General features: G+C 48.5%; 2 protein-coding genes across 2 annotated transcripts; both read right to left on the reverse strand.

Annotated features, from left to right (window-relative positions):
• Window positions 1-5,993: 5,993 nt before the first annotated feature.
• Window positions 5,994-9,454, reverse strand: LOC104577017 (keratin, type II cytoskeletal 5). Its single transcript, XM_010224446.2, has 9 exons — window positions 8,966-9,454; window positions 8,305-8,519; window positions 7,958-8,018; window positions 7,759-7,854; window positions 7,402-7,566; window positions 7,026-7,151; window positions 6,588-6,808; window positions 6,305-6,339; window positions 5,994-6,199 (listed from the first exon to the last, which is right to left on the reverse strand). The coding sequence occupies exons 1-9, from the start codon at window positions 9,452-9,454 to the stop codon at window positions 5,994-5,996; spliced, it is 1,614 nt and encodes a 537-aa protein (XP_010222748.2).
• Window positions 9,455-13,386: 3,932 nt separating this feature from the next.
• On the reverse strand, window positions 13,387-17,690 carry LOC104577018 (keratin, type II cytoskeletal 5-like). Its single transcript, XM_010224447.2, has 9 exons — window positions 17,105-17,690; window positions 15,964-16,178; window positions 15,380-15,440; window positions 15,087-15,182; window positions 14,687-14,851; window positions 14,334-14,459; window positions 13,989-14,209; window positions 13,681-13,712; window positions 13,387-13,583 (listed from the first exon to the last, which is right to left on the reverse strand). Exons 1-9 carry the CDS (start codon window positions 17,612-17,614, stop codon window positions 13,387-13,389), a joined length of 1,623 nt encoding a protein of 540 aa, XP_010222749.2. The 5' UTR covers window positions 17,615-17,690.
• Window positions 17,691-22,328: the final 4,638 nt, after the last annotated feature.

Genomic DNA, 22,328 nt, shown 5'->3' on the forward strand with positions numbered 1-22,328 from the left:
CCCAAATTATCCGTTTCGGTCCTGGGACCGGTTCTGATGTAGGTGTTCGTGGCCAGGCGAAACCCGTCACACCTTCTGGTCCTGCTTGGTTTGACTTGGAAAAGCTCCCAAAACACTTGGGTATTCCTGTTTTGCGGCCCCTTTTTGGCAAAGGCTTTCTACTATACTTAGTGTTTAAAAATTTTGCTTGTTTAAAACCTTGTTTTAAAAAGCTGTCCTGAGAGGTGGGTTTCATTGTGGCACTCAGAGCCCGTGCCATGCAGTTCCATTGGTTGCAGTTTATTGAAGAGGTTTGATAAAATTGGTGAAACAGTTGAGCAGAAGATGAGATTCAGTGGGCTGGTTATTTTTTGGCACATAGTTCTCCAGCCCTTTTTCCTTCTTCTTTCCCTTTTCTTAGAAAAACAAGCTCAGAATGAAGGCACTTAGATGGAGATGTGGTTTTTTTCTAGGTTACATAAGATTGATGTTACCGAAGGCTGCTCTTCCTCCTTTTTCTTGGGCTGGTTCTGCTTTCCCAGATGCTGGTGTAAATCCTGCAGCTGCTCCGGATTCGCACCAGAGCATTGAAGCAGGAGGCAGCCCTGGGAATGGCTGGGCTGAGCTCTGCTGGCTGTAGCTGCTCATGGATTTTGTGCACAAAAATTAACTAGTCTTGAAGAGACATCTCTCCAAAGCAGGAAATAACAAAGGGAATGTGTTTTCCCTTAATGGGAATGAGATAACGTGACTCGTTGAGTGCTCGTTGGCTTGATGCTGCCAGCAGGAGGTGGTGCTCCACCTCTCCTGCTGCAGTGAGTTGTGACACAGCTCGGGAAGCTCCGCTTGGTTGTGGTTTTCATAGAATCATAGAATGTTTAAGGTTGGAAGGGACCTCTAGAGGTCACCTAGTCCAACCCCTGCACACGCAGGGTCACCTAGAGCACGTGGCACAGGGCTGCGTCCAAGCGGGTTTGAAGATCTCCAGAGAAGGAGAATCCACAACCTCTCTGGGCAGCCTGTTCCAGGGCTCTGGCACCCTCCCTGTTAAGGAATTTTTCCTTAAGTTCCTGTGGAACTTTTGGTGCTTCAGTTTGTGGCCATTACCTCTAGTTCTGTCGGTGCGACCAGTGAAAAGAGGCCGCCCCATCCTCCTCACTGCCTCCCTTGAGGTAGACACTGCTCAGGTCCCCTCTCAGCCTTCTCTTCTCCAGCTGAACAGGCCCAGCTCCCTCAGCCTCTCCTCATAGGGCAGATGTTCCAGGCCCCTGATCATCCTCGTAGCCCTGCGCTGGCCTCTCTCCAGCAGCTCCACATCCCTCTTGTCCTGTGGAGCCCAGAACTGGACACAATACTCCAGATGTGGCCTCACCAGGGCTGAGCAGAGGGGCAGGATCCCCTCACTCGACCTCCTGGAGACTCTTCCTGATGCCTCCCGGGATCCCATTGGCCTTCTTGGTCAGGAGGGCACCTGCTGCCTCATGGTCACCTTGTCGTCCACCAGGACACCCAGGTCTTTCTCTGCAGAGCTGCTCTCCAGAAGGTCAGTCCCCAGCCTGTACTGGTGTCTGGGGTTATTCCTCTCCAGGTGCAGGACCTTGCACTTGGCCTTGTTGAATTCCATGAGGTTTTTCACCACCCAGTTGTCCAGTCTGTCCAGGTCCCTCTGGATGGCAGCGCAGCCCTCATGCATCAGCTACTCCTCCCAGTTTGGTATCATAAGCAAACTTGCTGAGGGAGCATCTGTGCCTTCATCCAGGTCATGGATGAATAAATTGAACAGGACTGGACCAAGTTTTCCAGAAAATCCTGATGCTTGAGCTGCTTCCCGCTCCTGAGCTGAATCCCCTGGCCAAGCATCTCTCACTGCTGGAGCCCTCCTTGCTTCCGTGCTGGAGCTCTGGCACCTTTCCACTTCCATAGCTGTGTCCGGATGAGACCATGGCTGTGACGAGCAACCCTAGGAGGGGGACAGTTCATTTCTGATAGCATAAGGGAATTTCAGTCTTTGGTTTCACATGTTGATGGTTTTCCTTGGTGCTCTTCCAGGTATTTCAAACCCTGAAGTATATACTGTGTTTTTGTGGTGATAACGACTAGCTGCATGACTCCTTTGTGTGATGTTATCCTCAATTCCAGGACTTTTTAAGGAATAACTCAGTGAATACTCAATCTACTGCTTAAGAACTACATTAATTACAAATATTTGTTGTGCAAATATCTTCTCCAGGCAGTCTGGAGGAAAGGGAGGAGGAAGAAGGAAGAGATTGTTATTTAGGATGGTTTCAGTAACAGTTTGACACCAGTGATGGTGACATTCGATAACCAAATATTTTGGAGTGTTTCATGTCTAAATGAAGTGATGAGTCTCTGACAGGAAGGACAGGAATTGAAATAACACCTGTGACTGCGTAGGATGGGATGTGTATTCTGTTCCTGGTAATTTTGGGGGATTCATCCTCCTCAGTGACGCAAAATAGCACAGCCCAGTTGATGGACCCGAACCAACACAGTGATTCTTGCAGAGATCTAACCCAAAGGGTGATGCTCCTTTCTAAGAAAACAACCACAGTTAAAGGTTTAGCCAACATTCAGGCCTCAAACCACACAATGATGAATGTCCAGCTGCCACCTGGCTTGGGTTGAGTTTTGCTGGCAGTGCAATGAGCTGCACCTGCTGCAGAATAGCAGGTGAATATGAGTGAGTATTTAGTGGATAGGAGCATGTTTGGGCTTGCTGGGAAAGGCTAGACAAAAAAAATCCTGGTTTACTGGCTTAATTTTCACATCCTCACCATGTTCTGGTGCTAGGATTGAGCCTCTACCCAGCTCGGGCACCTTGATTTCTGCAGCAATATGGTCCAGGTTTGGGTAGTTTTTCATTACACCTTCTTGGGGGCAGTGGAGGGAGGGAATTAATGAAGAAGAGCTGAAGATCATCTCCAAGATGACTCCAAGATCCTGACCTGGATCATATCTAGTCCCAAGAGGGACTTATGTGAGCTCTGGATGAGGGGCTTGGAGCAAACACGAGCTATTGCCAGTGCCCGAGCCAAGGCAGCCCTGGCACACCTGGGTGTTCCTCCTCCAGGAGGAATGACTACATGTTTGCCAAGTGCTTTGCCCAGCTTGGCACTGCTGGATGAAAAGGGTTATTTGCATTCAAATGCATTTTGCCTTTAAAAACTCTGTTCATTCTTTGTTATTGGCACCTCACCTTCTTGAACAAACTCATTTTCCGCAGCCCTGCCATGGTTGTTCTTCTCATACCTGTTGGGACGTGGAGACGAGCGTTCCTTTACAGCATCCTGCAACCAGCTCCCATCCAGGACGGACACATGGGAATCCCTGCTCCGTGCATGGATTACGCGGAGCGTGATGAGAAGGAGACGCTGAGCACTAAAGCGTAGAGGTGAGGAGGAAGCAATAAGAAAATTTAAGCTCCATCCTTGCTCTACCGGGGTGCATTGTAGATATGTTGCCAGCTGCTGTGCAAAGAGAGCCCTGGGGCCAGGCAGTGGAAAGAGGCCATCTAGGAAAGCTGCAGGCCCTCATTAAAGGCACGTTTTATCTCTCCAGCACTTTTTGGTGCAAACGGGAGCCCTGTGCTGCTTTCCTCAGGCCGGGAGGGCAAGGTGGAGCCGCGTTGAGCTCATTGCACCACACCTGGGTTAGTCAGCAGAGCTGGGCGCCCCGACGCCAGCTGCCCCCGTGGCTTGGGGATGCCAGGGAGGCAAGATGAGGACTCGGAGCGAGCGCTCCTGCTCTTGGGAACGGATCAAAACTATCCCAACCGTGGCCGGATGCCCAGCGCAAATGAAGCCAGGTAAATGGCAGAGATGAAAGACAGGAGTTCAAAGGAAGGAGTCAGTGTGGCTAATAAAGCATGCCATGCTGGCGTGACCCTTCCATGGGGGAAAAGCTTCAGATTTCCTTGCAGCAGGAATAGCCGATCCTTAAAATCACACTTAGGTCCTAGCTGTGCATAGATTCGTAGCGTTCTCCACACTTAGCCACAAATACATCCAAAAGTAGAAGGTGGAGGATAATTTCTCTGCCTCAAGGCAGTCAGGTCTGTTCCAGGGCTGTTGGTGAAGGTGGCAGGAGGTGATAGACCCACGATCTCCCAAGAAAGGAAGAGCACAAGGATTTTGGCAGCATGCACGTGTCCTTGTTTTGAATTGCAGCCTGCTCCTAGCTCTCATCTCTTGTTTTTCTGGTTCAAGATTGACAATTTAAGCTCCTTATTCACGTCCATTAAGCTGCATATCCCTTGTGGATATGGTAGCAGATGCTATAGCTTGACAGATGTTTTTCCAAAGTGCAAGCAAGGGATGAGAAGGAGCAGCCTAAAGAGCCACTGAGCTGTACTGAAACCCTTAGCCAAGACCTCAGTGACTTCAACGGGATGGAAAATAAATCCTGATTTTCAGAAGTGCTAAAACCACCTGACATATCAATGCTAAGGGGCTTTATTATATATATATAAAAAAAAAAAACAGGGGATGGAAACACATGAACACACTTAAAATTAGTCTTTTTTTCTTCACAGCATGTCTCTCCTGCAAAGGAAGGAGAGACAATTTGAAATGTGAGTGCTTGATAGTCTTGCTAAGATTCAGTTTTCCAAAGACTCATCCTGGCCCTTATTAAAATGACTGCAGGGATCTGAAACCATTTGAAAAATCTTATCAGGATACACGGAGCTGTTGAGAATCTTCTCCTGAACGGTGAAAGTTTAGCCTTCTCTTTGCAACACTTGAGAAGTTTTTCTGTCTTTGGCATTAAATGTCTCTGGATGTCTCTGGTCTTTCAGCAGGTAGAGTGGTGCTGGTGAAAGCGATTGGGACCAAGTCTTGTTCGTTCTTCTTGAGGTCTCACCCTTTTGGACTGAACTTGGCTTTGGTATGCTGGGCACGTGGCTGTTCCCAACCCGTTAATCACCAGGCTCACCTAGTGCAATGGGCTGGCAACCTTCAGGCTCATAAAACGAAGGAAAATTTTCCAACCTGTACTTTTCCTAACAGTGATTACCAGGAGAAAAAAGTACCCAGAGGTTCCCTTGGGGGTTGTTTTTAACTTGGTATCAATGGCAATTTAGTTTGAAGCTGGTGATGCTGATGTTGCTACAAGAAGGAAGCTGGAGATGTGGAGAATGTCCCCTTGCCATCTTTGCTGAAGACAAGACAGATGTTGCTGCTTGTCCAGACCCAGGCAAGCTGTTCCTTGGTGTCTCAACCTGCGCTTGTCACCTTTGCAGACAGTGCCTCAACTGCTTGGACACACGGATGATGGTGATGGTAATGGGCACTTCACTTTTCTTCCAAAAGAGGATAAATTTAGGGATGTAATAGGTCTTTTCCTTTTCCAATTATGGTGATGCTGCTGATGGGATTTTACTAGCCCCTGCAGCTAGTGCATGTGCAGAACTGCCTGATCTGAGTAACCTCCGTGCTTGGGCAAAGCTAGACTTTGCCCTCCATGACTCATAAATCTGGAAAGGTTGCAGGGTTTGGGGTGTGATTAAGGTGCAATAGAGATGCCGAGATGCTCTAATGGAGAAAGTAAGATAGAAGGAGGCTTTCCCTTTCTTTGCCTGGCAGGAAGAGGAGTTCCGTGCACTTTCTTCTTTGATATGGGAGGTGCCTCTGGAATTGCAGTGAGTGTAGAGGAAGGAGGAAAAGGCCTCCACTGTTACGCACACGACTTGTGCTTCCCTTCAGCTCTGTTCTGCTGCCTTTGCCACTTTTATTTTCCCTGCAGCCCTGTAACTTATTTGGAGTTAAAAGAGGATGCGGCAGAATGAATTCCACATGGCTTTTATTAGTCAAACACCAGGAAATGAGGCTCTCACAGCAAAATAACAAACAAGAGCAGGACATGATTTGTATAAATAGGGATAGACTATTCTAAATCTTCTAAATTCTAAGTCTTTTGCAAGTAATAGAGTAGGAACTATATGCAAAACAAGGTGAAACCTGGCACACACGAGCTAACGGAACTGAGGTCTGGCTTTAATAGCATCTTTTGATTGAGGAGGTGGTAGAGACATATTTCACACTGGAGCTGCTTCCACCTCCCACGCATGATCCAGCCATGCCCTGGCCACTTCCAGAGCTGAAGCCGATTCCTCCGGTGCAGACTCCGCTGCCAACACCGAATCCACTGCTACCACCAAGAGTGAGAGAGTTTCCACTTCCATATCCCGTTCTGGTCACAGCTGCAAAGGGAAAACAACGTATTTGTAGATGTCCATGAGCACTGACCACTGAGGGGCAGAGATATGATTGCAAAGGTCACAAATCTGTCTTTAAAAGAGACTTACAGATATTCACTGCACTGGCACCTTCTCCGCACAGCCTGTTAGGGACAAAAATGAAAGACAGAATTCAAGAGGAGACCACAGACACAAACTGATTGAAAATGCAGGAGAACTTCCAGAGAATATTTCAGATGGAAAGGTTGCATGAAAGGCTGCTGTCTTCCAGGAAAGCACATCTCCCTGGGAGATTGCCTTTAAACAAGCTTAGGGTCTTTCTGAAGGTGAGAAGACAAGAGTCTGCAGCTCCATTGCAGTCCTGGAAACTAGGACCTAAAATTGCACCCACCTGCTCTCCTCTCCCTCCAGCAGCTTCCTGTAGGTCGCGATCTCGATGTCCAGGGCCAGCTTGACGTTCATGAGCTCCTGGTACTCGCGGAGCTGCCGGGCCAGGTCAGCCTTGGCCTGTTGCAGGGCGGCCTCCAGCTCGGCCAGTTTTGCCCTGGCATCCTTGAGGGCCAGCTCCCCACGTTCTTCAGCTTCTGCAATGGCAGCCTGCAAGCTGGCACACTGCGGGAGGGAAAACAGGGATTGGGGCCTCCATCCAGAGCACAGACCAGGCCAGATGCAAAAGTCTGGATTAAAGTTTGGAGTTTGATCAAATTTGTCCCCGAACTCATCTATGTCCCAGACTTGGTCGCAGCCTGGATTCAGTCTAACTTCACGACACAAGATTTATGGCCACAGGAGGAGTGAGGAACCTTCTGCCGTTTCTGCTGCCCTTTACCTGTTTCTTCACGCTGTCGATCTCGGAGTGCAGGCGCTGGACGTGGCGGTTGAGCTCGGAGATCTCCTGCTTGGTGTTGCGGAGGTCGTCCCCATGCCGGCCTGCTGTAGCCTGCAGCTCTTCATACTATTGATGAGAGACGAACGACTGGTCAAGGTAAAATCCATGGTTTTGGAGTAAAACAGTGTGTGGGGTGCAGGTGTTGCACTCAGAAGGTTGGGTCCCTTGACCCCAAATTAGCCCTTCTAAGATGTTCGGTTTGGAAACATCTGGTGTTATAAAAACCACAGTGGGACCTGCCTCCCCTTGGGAATTTGGGGGAGGGATTTGGGGTAGGGAGTGTGATTTGCCCCTTGCAAACTTGCTGGGCACCCACCTTGGACTGGTACCAGGACTCGGCCTCTGCTCGGCTCCGGTTGGCGATGTCCTCGTACTGCGCCTTGACCTCTGCGATGATGCTGTCCATGTCTAGGCTGCGGTTGTTGTCCATGGTCAGGATGACCGAGGTGTCTGAGATTTGGCTCTGCATCTGAGAAAGTTCCTGCAAAAGCAGCGGTTTTTGGGGTGAGTTGCAGCAGTGAGAATGCCTTGTGCTCAGAGGGAGGTAAAGCTGAGTACACAAAGGGTTTTTTTCCAAGAAACTTTAGGGAAGCAAGTGATATTCTGTGCCAAAAGGAAACAGAGGGGAAAATGAAGGCAATAACTTGTATATTGTGAGGAAGATGATGCTTACTGCCTCATAGAGGGCCCGGAAGAAATCTATTTCCTCTAGGAGGGAGTCCAGCCTGGCTTGCAGCTCTGTCTTGTTCACGTAGGCAGCATCCACCTCCTAGAAGAGAAAACACATCACAGAAATAAAGTGTTTTTTTGAGGAGCTGAGGAAAAGGTAGAGTATTTCTTGCTATGGGCCAGGAGACAGAGCGTCCACCCACCTTCTTCAGGATCACAAATTCGTTCTCCACAGCTGCCCGCTTGTTGATCTCATCTTCGTATCTGGGGGTGGAAATGGAGGGTTTGTCTAGGCTTGCAAAGAAGTCATTTTGTTCAGAAATATTCACAAGATCGAGCTCTGATTTCTTGTGTTTTGCCCTATGACTTTCTGCCTGCCACTTTTAGTCATGGTGAAGTGAGGTGAGTGTCTCATATGCAAAATTAATCCCGGGCATTACTCAGAAGATGATATCAGAGGAAAGGCATTCCTTTTTGATTGCACAGATGCAATGGGGAGCTGTCACAGCCCACCTTGTGCCCAGTGTGGGTCACAGGGGAAGACACTTACTTGTTCTTGAAATCTTCAGCAAGGCTTTGCACCTTGTTGAGCTCCCCTGCCAAGTTCTCCTTGTCTGCCAGCAAGCTGTTCAGCTGCCTCCTGAGGTTGTTGATGTAGGTCTCGAAGAGGGGCTCGATGTCGTTTTTGACAGTTTTGTGCCCTTGTTCTTGCAGGAGGGCCCACTTGGTCTCCAAGACCTTGTTTTCTTGCTCAAGGAATCGGACCTGGAAAGGGGAGGTTGGTATTTCAGAAAGGCAGTAATTTCAGAAAACCTTACTCTAGAGAAACAGAGTACAATCCTGCAAGGTGCAGAGTTCTTGCTGAAAGGTAGGAGCACTCAGGGAATTTCTGAGAATATGTCTGGAAACAGATATTGCAAATTTGTTGTTAATTTTCTTGTTCATACAGCAAACCCTGCCTCCTTACATCCCTGTCACTATTACCCCTCTATTAGCTGGTCTGATAATATCAGGATTGAACTAAATAACTCTGTGTGCAGGGCTCAAAACTCCCTCAAACTGGGTGTCTTTCAGGTTTTACTCCCAGGCTGAAAATGCTATAAATGGCAGTGCATGAAGAGCAAAATTGCTGATAATGACCTGTGCTGTTTTTATTTGCACTTTCCCCATTGAAGAATCAGCACAAAACAGTCAAGAAATTCCTGTCTCACCTTGTCAATGAAGGAGGCAAATTTGTTGTTGAGGGTTTGGATCTGCTCCTTCTCGTCCTTACGGATAATCTGGATGTTGGGGTCAATCTCCAGGTTGAGAGGCTTCAGAAGGTTCTGGTTGACGGAGACTTCCTGGATGCCCCCGGTTGGGATAGCAGGGAATCCAGGGCCTCCCACACCAAACCCGAAGGCACCACCAGCTGCACCACCGAAACCACAGGTAATTCCAGAGCCAGCACCGAAACCTGCAGGTCCATAGAAGCCACCACCCCTTCCAGCCACGGAGATTCTCTTGCATCCACCAAGGCTGTAGAGACTCCTGCTTCCAAAACCACCCAATCTTCCAAACCCAGCGGTGGTGCCGCAGCTTCCACCTTGGGATACGGAACGTGAGCAGAAGCTGGTGCTGCTGCAGGCGTTTGGGATGAAGGCAGAGGCAGCGCTGAAGCCAATTCTGCTCTGGTTCCTCACAGCGCACTGGCGGGACATGGCAGCGGATCCAAGCAGGGCGAGAGCCGGAGTGAGAATAAAGCAGGGAGGAGGTGGCTGAAGGCAGGAACTCGGAGCTGTCCTCCCCCAGGCTGAGACCGGCCCTTTTTTATACCCCTGCAAGCTGGGGATGGGTCTGGTGTGATGCTCATCTTCCTGATTGCCTGGGCTCGGCGCACCCAGCAGCGATGCGAACAGTGAGTTCACCGTGAGCACATGCACCTACGAAGCACTTAGAAAGTGCAAGAATTGCATTTTTCCGTGACAGTCATGGTCTACCTGTTGAAATACCGGTGAAAACACTAAAAGCTGCCTGCTCAATGCTTGTTCACAGCATTCTTCTCCCTCTCTTCCCTTGACCTCTGCCATCAGATGGTTCCCCGTGTTAAGCAAGTGCTCACTCAGCATCGTTGCAGGGTGAATCAATCCGTTTCTTGTGTAAGGGCGCATTCTTTTGCCATGCAGTGGTCCAAGGTGTGAGATCTTTGTTAGTGTGGGTCTTTGTTTTCCTGACGTTGTGTTTCTGAGTAAGCCCCAGCAGAGCATCAACATTTCAGGTCTCAACTTGTTGGGAGTTTGGACACTTGTTTTCAAAATCAAACAGGAGGTCTTTAAATCAGAGCAGATGCAGAAGAGAGAAGGAAGTGATGGAGGGACAGCCAGTTTGGTGATGGGACATTAATATGAGTTTTGGACCATCAGTTATTGCAGCTGGGGAGTGGGAAAGACACAAATGATAGTTTTCGGAATGGCATTCAGATCTTTGCTTTCTGCAAAAAGTGTCTATGTTTCGTTCTGATTCAGACGGACAGATGATGAAATACCAGAATATGCCCCGTGAAGGAGTTTCCGTTGGCTGTTACAACACAAAACCTGACTTGGTAATTTGTGCAGGCTTCTCCTTCACCAATTTTGTGCCGTCCCTTGACTCAGTGGGTGACCTTGTCTCTGCTTGGTGTGAAGCCTGTTCCCAGGCTGCCCTCCTCACACCTAGTGTCTTCCTTCTCCAGTATCTCTTACTCACAAGGAAATCTAGGTCTGGGTCTTGCAGTGCTGTTCAGACAACTCCTTGCAATGTTCCTGAGAAAAGTGAAGTAGTGATTTTCCCAGTCAAAGCCACAGCTGCTCTTAGGAACAGCCAAATGCACCCTGTGCAGAAACACTGTGCTCATGCTCACTTGTCCCCAAGCAGGTGAGATGCTCAAAGGTCTCTCCCGGTTACTTATTTGGGTACCATAACTTCGGTGATGGACCACAATCGGTCCCTGCAGCCCTTTGGGCTTGCACCCTGCCAGGTCTGTGTCTTATCAGGGTCCGTGCATGACCTGAGCACCTGCTCATCCAAGGTATTAGCAGCGCAGAGCAGTTGTGGGGAACCTTCCCCAGTCAGTAAAAAGCCACATGTTGCCTCTGGGATCTGGAGCAGGACTTTGCAGAAGCATCTTTCAAGCGCGTGTTTGTGCAGGTCGTTACGTGCTTAGAGGTTCTCAATTGAGTTTGGCCAGAAGGTCCCTGGAGGGTAATTTGCAGATGTCCCTGATCTCTTTTTTGCCTCTCAGACATGCCTTTTTTTTTTTTTTTTTACTTTTTCCTGTCTATTCTTTTAATGTTTTCATTACACACCCTGGAATGAAGCTGGAATAACTGTTCTGGGAGTGTTTCGGCTATTTGGAGTTGCAACACGCAGCAGTTCCTAAGAGAAGAGGAGGTTTTTGTGACTAAGCCGCAGATTGTCTGTGTCCTGGAGAGCTCTGTGGAAATGCTACAGGTAGCAATTAGTGATCGGGGAGTTTGGAGGAAGAGTTCCCTCTGCACGCCGCAAATCCGAGCCCCTGAGTGCAAGCAGCATTCATTTTGCTATGACTAAGGTCTTCAGCTCAGCATTAACGTGGGCTGTTCTCTCCTGCTGGAATGCAAGCCCCGGGACATCGCTGTGGCTCTGTGTAACTGGTCGAGCAGGAGAAGGCAAGGGACGTGCTGACCAGAGCCCTGCAGCAGAGCAAGGACAGTTGTCCCTCATCCGTGTAACCAGAGATGCCAAGCCATGTTCATTGCTTTGGTATCTTAAAACGTGATGCCCAGGACGTGGTGGTGTTCTGGCCTTCATTTTTCAGTAAATGAGGGGTTTTGTAATCTCTATAATCCAGATGTTGATGCAACGGGTCGCATCTGTTTGCCTTGCCTGTTGGCTGTGTACATCGAGTCCTGTTTGGTTAGAGCATTTGTTTGGGCAGTGAGGAAGACCATTATGTAGCCTTGCCCCGGGTGATGTTTGGAGGAAGGAGAGAACTTGCTCTTCCCCACAAAGTCACCATATCCTCAGCCTGGAGAGACACTGGAGCAGGACATGAGCCACAGCAGAGCCAGGGGCAAACCTGCAGGGTTCTGTGGAGAAGGAGATTTCCCGAGGGATATGGAGGGGAATGTGCAGAGTTTGGAGCACCTGAGAAAGTCACTGTGAGCTGCTGGTTCCAAAAGCAAACCTGAATACAGCCTCTCCTTCAGAGACTGTCAATTTCCTTCCACTCACCCATCTCTTCAAGGGATTTTAAGAATCCCATTCTACCTGTTCTCTGCACTTACTGATATACATGAGGAGTTGGGTGGGGTTTTTTTTGTAATTCTCTATGATTTTTTGACTCTTGGTCCTCTCCCAGGGGCAAAGAAGCCTATCACTGTTTTGTAGCTCTCAGCCAAACGATGCTTTGCTTTAACTTCTCAATTTCTCCCCATTACTCAGAACCACATCTAAAATTGCTACACCTCCTCTGGTTTTCTCCACCTTCTCAAAAAGAGATCTTGTCTCCAGTGCACTCTAGGAAAGTGAAGAAACATTTGGATGGTGAAGACTTTCTCTTCCTGATGGGTACACAGGTCACCGAAGTGTCCTGTATTTAGTTCCTCCCATCCTTAGACTAGCGTCCATCCCATCAACCTGCTCAGGAAGCTGTTGGTGCTGCTGGCCTCTAGGTTCAGGTGAGAAAGCTCCCAGTAAACGGAGTTCCTAGGTGGATTGATAGTCCTGAACAAGTCGGGTGCTTGCTCTGACACCCTGGGAGTTAGTTCCCTCTTGGTGTGTGCCTATGCAGGTACATAGAATTATTATGATTGGAAAAGACTTTCAAGGTCATTGAATCCAACCGTAAACCCATCATGTGCTCTGCACATCCCTGGGAGTCAGGCTGTTGGCCTTAGGGTGGTTGGAAGCTACAGGATAAATGAATCCAGGCCCTCCTTTCCCCCCATGCCTGGTTCTTGCCTTGGTGCATCTTGCATTTGGCTTCCAGGTGTCCTACTTGCACGGCACAAATCATATGGTTGGAAAAGACCTTTGAGATCAGGTCTAATCATAAGCCCCTCAACACTCTACCTGTTCACCTGTGTCCCTAAGCACCTCAAAGACCCGGTGTGTTGAAATCAATGGCAAAACTCTTCTTGATGCTGCACAATGCCTGTGTGTTTTGACTGCTAGTGGGGAGTCTCAGGCAACATGAATGAGGAGCAAAAATCTGTGCCTTTAACTGGGCAGGGCCCTGGGAAAAGTGCTTGTTATCTGCATTTGCATTTGCTGTTCCAGGTCTTTTAATTAAAAGATCCACACAATAGAATAAATTACATATGCATTTTATTAGACAAACACCAGAAAGTGAAGAGAGACAAACAGTCATGGGATGTATTTTATATACAAAATCTGGGCAAAAATGCTGAGCTGTAACAAGCAGGTTGCGAATTTAAAAGCTGGACTCGTGTTCAGTAGCAGAACCCTACATGGCACGTGCTAGACAACACCACTGAGAGTCCCTAAAATGAGGCTCTTGTGCAACAAGACACAGGGTTTAGAGGACTAACTCTAGGCTCTTGACCCCAACTATGCTTTAATAGAGGACCATTAAGGTGTTTTTGGGCGAGCGGGGGCGTCTCAACTGCAATCTTTAGCTTCGGTAACTTCTTCTGGATGAGGAGGTTGAGACGAACTTCACGCTGGAGCTGCTGCCGCCTCCCAGGACGTTGCTGCTAAGGCCAGGGCCACTTCCACAGCTGAAGCTGTTGCCCACGCTGCAGACTCCCCCTCCCATGCTGAGGTTGCTTCCTCCTCCGTATCCCGTTCCGATAGTTGTTCTGGTCACGGCTGCAAGAAAGGGAAAGGCAGAGCTCTCAGGTGTTGGCCTCTCCGGAGCAGAGGTAAATGCAGAGATTGGGGATTTTCAGGTATTTCAGACACTTACAGATATTCACTGGCACGCCGTCCCCAGCCAGCCTGTGAGGGGACAGAACGCAGCAAGGTGAGACATGAGCAGCTTTGACAGGGCTGATGCAGGATGTTTCTTAGGGACTTCTCAGGAGAAAACTAAAAACTGGGCATAATCCTTGGATGCTTCCCGCAATGTTATTCCATTCCCATCCTTTCCCCCTCCAGGATACCCTCTGCACTAAGGGCACTGCCTTTAGCCTATGCCCGTTAGAATTGCTGACATGTCCAGCTCTGGAATTGCTCAGAAACATCAGGATCAGAAGGGATGTATTTGCCACCTACCTGCACTCCTCTCCCTCCAGCAGCTTCCTGTAGGTCGCGATCTCAATGTCCAGGGCCAGCTTGACGTTCATGAGCTCCTGGTACTCGCGGAGCTGCCGGGCCAGGTCTGCCTTGGCCTGTTGCAGGGCATCCTCCAGCTCGGCCAGTTTTGCCCTGGCATCCTTGAGGGCCAGCTCCCCACGTTCTTCAGCATCCGCGATGGCTGCTTTCAGGTTCGCGCACTGGAGAAGAGAAACCCTTAGACAAATCCTCCATGCAGCACCTAATTTTTCTTTTTTTCTGCCTGAAATCACAGGGTCTGCTTCAAGCAGGGCAAAATCCTGTGCGTTTTCTGCTGCCCTTTACCTGTTTCTTCACGCTGTCGATCTCGGAGCGCAGGCGCTGGACGTGACGGTTGAGCTCGGTGATCTCCTGCTTGGTGTTGCGGAGGTCGTCCCCGTGTCTGCCAGCCGTAGCCTGCAGCTCTTCGTACTGTCGATGGGAGAGGAACACCCAGTCAGGGTAAAGGGAATCGGCTCGGGAGGGACCCGCTGTGTGGAGCGGGGATGTCTATCCTGGAGCTCAAACCAGCAGCGGGAATGTTGCTGCGTGATAAACCACCTCAAAGGTTGTATTATTTTTTTTTTGAAGGAGTCTTTCCTTATCAGTTCGGGAAAAAGAGATGAAGGGAACGGACTGGAAACCCCCAATTCCTTCACCTTAGTTTGGTACCAGGACTCGGCTTCAGCCCGGCTCCTGTTGGCGATGTCTTCATACTGCGCTTTGACTTCCGAGATGATGCTGTCCAGGTCCAGGTTTCGGTTGTTGTCCATGGTGAGAACGACGGAGGTGTCGGAGATTTGTGTCTGCATCTGAGACAGTTCCTGAGAAGTGAGCAGGAGATGGGTGAGCTAATTGCCTTTGGAGATGTTCTCATGTCTACAGGTGAGCACACAGATCTGGGAGAGGCTCCAGATCGTTATCTAATCCAAGGCAGTTTGGGTAACTCTGAAGAGGGAGAAGATTTAGCATCTCCTGAGGGGAGAAGTTGCAGGTTTTCAGAGAAACGGAGGGAGGGAAGCTCTTAACTCCTAGGGCTGGGGAGATGGTTGTACTCACTGCTTCGTAGAGGGCTCTCAGGAAATTAATTTCTTCAGACAGCGCATCTGCCCTGGCTTGTAGTTCCACCTTGTTCATATAGGCAGCATCTACATCCTGGAAGACATGATATTTAGGTAATGCAATCTAAACACTCTTATTATCTAGTGAGGAGAGTGCTTATCTTTGGTATAATAGTCCAGGGAAGAAGCCTTGCAAAAGTTTTTGGAATATGAACGAGCAGCTTTGTAAATGAACAGATAATTAGAGCTCTACAAGCAGGCACTAAACTGCATTCTGCGATTTCCTCTCACCTTCTTGAGTGTCACAAATTCATTCTCTGCCACTGTGCGCCTGTTGATTTCATCTTCATACCTAATGGAAGGAGGCAGAAGGAGCGTTTGTTTAGGCAAGTAGCAGACGGAGGTGATTTTACTTTGCTGGAATGAACTTCCTTAAGAACATTTTGCATACAATGCCCTCCTGTAGAGCATCTGAACCAGAGTTCCTAGGCTAAATTAGTTAAAACAAGTACATCACTTTTTTTAAGAATCTGTTATTCATTTTTTCCTACTTCTGGCCATTAGTCATACTCCTTCTGCCTTTCTTAAGCAAATTAAGGATGCTATGCAGAAACTCAGACCTAGCATGTAATTTTTTTCTCGGTAAGTAATTTAGTTAATAAGTCTTTGATCATGTTCCAGATTATTCCCCAAACGTTTTGGGTGTTTGGAGCTCCGTTGCCGTAAAACTTGAGAAAACGGCACAGGCTTTGCTATTAGGATTTTCTATGTCCTGCTATGGTTTTTAGCCTGGGTTCCCTGAATGGCTTAAGGATGAAGGATGGGGAAGGATGGCACCCGCACGGGTAGGTAGATCGCTACCTCTGTGGACTTACTTCTTCTTGAAATCCTCAACCAGGTACTGCGTGTTGACCAGCTCTCCCTCCAGCCTTCCCTTGTCGCTCAGCAAACTGTTCAGCTGCATCCTCAGGTTGTTGATGTAAGTCTCAAAGAGCGGCTCGATGTTGTTTCTAACTGTTTTCATTCCCTGCTCCTGAAGGAGGCTCCACTTTGTCTCCAGCACTTTGTTTTGTTGCTCAAGGAATCGGACCTGCAAGCAGAAATATCCTGAAGTGTTTTGAAATAGCAGTGATTCTGGGGGTCATTCCCTGCAAATTCTGTATCTTGGTGCTAGCTGAGGTGCAGAAGTGCCCTTTTCAGCAAGTCTTTATCCCCAAATTCTCACTTGGTAGAAGAGATTTGCTATTTAATTACAGGGGCTCTGCTCAGTATCACAAACTAACCCTGACTACAGATTTCCCTGCAGCATGCTTCCATTTCTTCCTTTGCTAAAATAGGACAAATTGCAAATATTTTGTGAGTGCTGCATGCAAAATCAGATAAAGATCAAATCAGGGTTTGCATTCTTAATCAGAAAAGAATAGCAAATTGAGAGTTCCCCTTCCCTCCACGCCAGATTTCCAAAATAAGGTAGCATGATCCTTGAAAGCAAAGAGGAGCTGTTCAGCTGGAACAGAAATAAACCTGGTGCCTCTCCTACCAAGAGGAAATGAGGCAGAAAGTGTCAGGTTGGATTTGCAGTTTGGAACTAACAGTCCAAACATATTGGCACTGTTTCACTGGTAGTTTTAAATGTCTTTTAGGAAAATTCACTCAATGAGAAACATACTTCTCCCCAGCTCCAGTTTGCTTTCTCAGTCCTTTTAGATGGGCTGCTCACTTTAACTATCTAAAAGCCTGTTTTGAAGGCTCCTACAGTGCTCAGTGCAGAAAGCCCAACTCGTCTAAAAGGATGGGATTGTCTCCTAGAGCTCTCTTTCTCTGCTGCCTACTAACATCAAGTAGCGAATGAGCAGGACCTTGAATACTGGATGATTAATCCATAACAACCACTACATAGTGGGTACCGTTCCCTGGAATTCCTGGAGACTGCAGCATGTTCCAGTTTAATTCCTCATTTCCAAGTTCTTTTTGATCAGCTTACGGGCTCACACAGCTCCTAAAAAAGGGTCTCACCTTGTCAATGAAGGAGGCAAATTTGTTGTTAAGAGTTTTGATTTGTTCCTTCTCCTCCTTTCGGATCCTCTGGATGCTGGGGTCAATCTCCAGGTTGAGAGGCTTCAGAAGGTTCTGGTTGACCGAGACTTCCTGGATGCCCCCAGCTGGGAATCCAGGGCCACCCATGCCACCACCAAACGCACCGTATCCGTAGCCAGTGTTACCTGACATGCCAAAGCCACCACCACAACCGTACACGCTACCAGCGCCACCACCAAAACCTGCAGGTCCGTAGAAGCCACCAGCCCGTCCAGCCACAGAGATTCTCTTGCATCCACCAACGTTGTAGAGGCTTCTGCTTCCGAAGCCACCACCGACCCTAGCAAAGCCACTGCCAGCACCGCAGCCTCCGACCCGGGTGACGGAGCGCGAACTGAAGCTGGTGCGGCAGGTGTTGGGGACAACGGCAGAAGCGGTGCTGAAGCCACTTCGTCCCCTCTGGATCCGCACGGTGGACTGGCGGGACATTGCTGCCGCTGGGACTGGGAGAAGGATGCTACGGCAAGAAGAAAGAAGCAAAGGTGCTGGCCTGGAGCAAGGAGTAGGAGGGAAAAAAAGATGAACCTGTGCTTTCCCCAGGCTCAGGAGAGCCCTTTTATGCATTTACGAGCCTGGGATGGGTTTGATGAGGTGGATCATCCTTCTGATTAATTAGGCTTGGCATGTCCGACAGCATTCTGGAGAGCGGACTCACCCCGCACACACGCCCTTCTGAAATAATATAGCCAGGTTCTAAGCAACAAGGGGATTGTTTGGAAATAACTGTCGCCTTCTGCCGTCCTTGTAGACCCTCGGCCCTACCAAGGAGTGTGAAAGCTGCAGTGAGTGACTTGGGGCACAGAGAGGAAAGCAACGTTCAAAATTCCTGCCCCTCACCAGCAAACTTTCTCCCTTGGGATTGCTTTCACTTTTTTTGTTCCCAAGTGGGGTTTTAAACTGTTACAATTCCTTGTATTTTATGCAAAGGAATCCATTCCAGGCAAAGCAGTGTTTTGCAGCGTGCCCTGCAGCAGGATGAATTGTTTTATTGTGGGTTTGGGGTGAAATGTTCTGTTCAGTTCCCTCTATGCAGCATCAAGAGATAATGCAAAAACACCTTGTCTTCCAAGGCTGCATGGGCTCAGCATCCCGAGCGCTCCGGGAAGTCCTGCCTCTGCATGTTTGTTCTTCTGGCCCTCTTAAGAAAATACCAGAATGAAAATGGAAAATTTTGAGCAAATCTCGTGTTCATGTGCAGATTTTGGCAGTGTGCAGCACTAGTGCAAAGGATGGTGCTGATACCTGGGCTTTGGGGGCTGCAATTTTGGTGTTTTAGGAGGATGGAAGCAAGCAAGCAAAGCAAAAAAGCAGGAGAAAAGATTGTGGGAATGGGAACTTCTGTGGATCTGTCGGCTGTGGGGAAATGGAGCGCTCCGGCGCCGTTCCCAATGCACCCTTATAAACACGACTCCCCAAGATTTAATGAGCTCTTTCAGGTGGGCACCACGTATCTGAAAATGGGACCTTGTGCACTCGAATTCACTAGGAAAGAGCCCCGCAGGATTCTTCCTGCCTGGAGACAACCCGCCACAACGAGACCATGGATCTTCCCTTTCTCATCCCCAGGTACCAATACAGCCCTTGACTTTCCCTTTAGCCCTGCAAACGGATCAAATCAGAAATCAAGCAGGAAATGTGAACAAAGAGCTTCATTTTGTGGGGCAGCAAGTGTTTTTTGGTCCTCATTGTGTTTCGGGGAGTTCAGGAAAAAATGATTCATGCATACTTTGTTTGTAGAAGCGGGATAAAATTACAAGCACTTCCCACCAAACGGCTTCCTCCCCTCTTATCTGCAAGCCTGAGCAGGTGCTGGCTGCAGTACAGGTATAGGGTAATATTGAGGAATTACCCCCTTGGAGGGGAGCTTGCGTTGAGCTACCCCTGCCTTGCAAGGCAATGTGCTTAATTAACCTCCCCCTGCTAAGTGCTCCGTGTCCCTGGTGTTTTCAGGCTGCTTTCCTTCAGATGTGTTGCCCTTGCAATTTACTTTTTAAAAAGGGAGGAGGGGAATAAGGCGCAATTATTTATTTTGGTGTCAATTAGAAGAGCGAGCTTTTGTTGTAAACAAGGGCTCGCTCCTGCAGTTTTTGCCCGGCAGGGCTGTCTCCCTATGTCCGTGGGAAAATTGGGAGCAAATGGATTGCAACCAGTGCATCTGCACACAAAAAGTAGGGAATTGTGGATCGATGTTGGAATTTGCCTATCAATGGACATAGATCATGGCTTGCATGCATGCAATTGATCTTTCCTTCCCACCTCCCCATGACACTTGGTTCATGGGAGCTGTAGCAAAACACTCGGAAGTGGAAGCGAGCTGCCAATGGCTCCTTTGGGAAGATAACTTTGGCTATCTAAAAGGATTTCTGTGCTTGAAATAGCCGTGATCAACAGCAGATGATGGATCCTCCCTCCTAAGAGAGATGGAGAGCGATTTCCAGGGGCTTCCTTCCATCTCCAGCACGGTGCAGGTAGACCAGCTGGCTGACTCAGGGCATACAAGGTCAGGCAGCTTGAAACCCACCCCTGGTTACCAAGCGTGATGCGTCAGGACTTTCCTTTTCCCCTCAGGGTCCTTTTTACATATGAAACTTGTCTTTTTTTGGCCAAAGAATACGCCAGCTGCGTTGGAGTCCATTGTTAATAATAGTAATAAAGCAGCTCCTCCAACCAAGTGAAAAGAAATTAATTTTTTTTTTTCCATTTCGCATTGGCACTAGGGTGGAGGTGATGTGGTTGTCACTCATCTGGAAGGAATTTGAGAGGAGAGGTAATTACAGAAGGCAGAACGGCGAGCGCCAGGAGCTGCAGCTACAGGTTTGGGGTATGGGGTGATGGCAGTGGGGCCCCCACCCTGCTCTGTTGATGAAACACCGGGTTTCCAGGCAGCTCCTGGGGGAGTGTCTCCCATGCACTCTGCAGCTTATTCATGAATTTGCTTTTTGGATGCAGGTGGCTGCTCTGATACAGCCTTTTCGTGCTCCATATCATTCCTTCCAGTGTTATTTGCATTCCCTCAAGCAGCTTTTTTTCTCCTAATTCAAAAAAAAGGGGGCTGTGTTTGGACCAGGTAAGAACCCCTCGATGTGCCCAAGGTTAAGCAGGCTCCAAAGCCTCCTTCTTCCCTTCCCCTCTTCATTTTTCCTCCCCAGACTGAGCAGAGGGGCAGGCCGATGTCAAGGCAATAAATACATCTTTGGGTGTATTCTGGCCATACCAAGGCAATAAGGGCAACTCGGACCCCCGGAGTGAGAAATTCTGGTTGGAATTATGGTTAGAAAAGACCTTTAAAATCATCAAGCCCTAACATAAACAAATCACTACCAAATTTGACTTGTTTTCTGTGTACCTGGAGAGTGATGAGATGGTACCTCCTCTCTGCCCTCTCTTGGCATCTCTGCTCTTTTCCCCAGAAATCTAGGTCTGCCTGGTGGATATCCGCTCTCAGTCTAGGCTGAGATGTTTCAAAGTGTCTCTGTGTGTTTTCCTTGCAAAAATACATATATTCATAAAATAAGAGTGTGTCTTACCTACTTGGACTGGTTCACCTGTGCTACCTAATCTCAGTTTAATTATCAGTAAAGTCAAGGCTGTAATTTAGGTTAATTGCTTAAATTAAAGCCTTTGGGTTAAACTTGGGTTGCTAACCTAAATTCAAACCGTGCTTATTTTGACTACAATTTACTACTTCATCTCCAGGTGATGACGATGGTCACCCTGAGCTTTTTTCCATGGGGGACCACAGGACTTGCAGTGTCCCTGCACCGCGGGGACAGGAACCTCCGAGAGCTCCCGAGCGGGAGCTGAGTGCCCGGGAATCTCATTTCCCGAAGGGATGAATTAGGATGAACTCCTCCAAAGCTTTCCCATAGGTGTTGCCCTGTGACGGGTGTTACAGTTCTTTGAGCCTGTTCCCAGCAGTATCTGGAGGCCAGTGAGCTATAACCATAGATGACTTTGAAGTGTAGGTGTGACCTGCTTTCTCCAGATAATTATTTTCTGTGCTTGCACAGAGACACCGATGCAGCCCAAGGTTCTGGAATAATTTCACCTTCAGTTTTGCTGTTGTTGACAGATGCTTCGTGCAGAATGGGGAGGTCCCATTTCCCCCTATGGCTTGTGCTCTGTTAGAAGAGCCTCTGGCCTTAGGTAGGCATCAGTTTGACAGCTTCATCCAGTTCTCCTGCTTAGTGTTGGTACCCAAAGAAAGTTAAGTATCTGAAATGCTGTTTTAACTCTTTGTGAAGCCAACTTTAGTCCAGGAGCAGGTCTGATGGGCTGAGATCTTCAAGGAGCTCCATGTGGAAAGCAGAATCTCTCAAGGTTGAAGGTTAGCACAGCACTTTTGTCACGTCTCCTCCTTTCTCATGGCCTCAGGGTGAGTGTTTTCTCCTGATAAAGAGCACTAGGCCCTTTGCTGCTGCAAAGCTGTTTCAGACCAGCCCTGCTCCTGCACGTGCCACGTCCCACTGCTCTCCTGGATGTCCCTGTAGAGCTTGTGTGAAGTCGAATTTCCCCTCTATGAAAACGAAGCAGAACCACCCAATGCCATTGCTAGAGTGTGCAGCTGGTGAGGTAATGAGGATTATCCATATGTCCCAGAGGCCACGCGTTTATTTACATTGCACTGCTAGATGCCATCAAGTGCTATGCTGCATGCAGCAGGATATTGCAGCCCTGTTTAAATAGCTCGACCTGTACCATGCCCTGCAGATCCTAGTGAGGAATATTGCCCTACAACTGGTTTTGCTGTGTCTTATGCACCTTCCCTGCAGTCATTGTCACATTTTGTTTCATTTTCAGGCTATATAAACCATTTAGAATTAAAGGAAAAAATAATAGAGTATGAGCTGTTTGATGGAAAAATCAGCACTTGAGTCCAAAGCTAGTGTGTTTCATGTGGAAAAGAGATATTTCCATAAGAAATACCACCAGCAAGGCGCTTTCTTGTTTCTCTTTCTCCTCTTCCTACAGCTGCAGAGTAAATTGCTGAGAGGCCTCGAGGGGTCTGCAGTTGACTGCAGGGTCCCAGGTGGGTTTTCCATATGGGATCCTTATGCCTGGATTACGGGCAAAGGACGGTGGCATTGGACTGATGGAGGCTGCAGAGCCGCCCGGGTGCCACGGGATGGATAAGGACATGGCA

The sequence above is a fragment of the Tinamus guttatus genome, unplaced genomic scaffold, assembly GCF_059628265.1.
Source record: "Tinamus guttatus ecotype Peru unplaced genomic scaffold, ASM5962826v1 Tinamus_guttatus_pri_ptg000344l, whole genome shotgun sequence".
Classification (NCBI taxonomy): Eukaryota; Metazoa; Chordata; class Aves; order Tinamiformes; family Tinamidae; genus Tinamus; species Tinamus guttatus.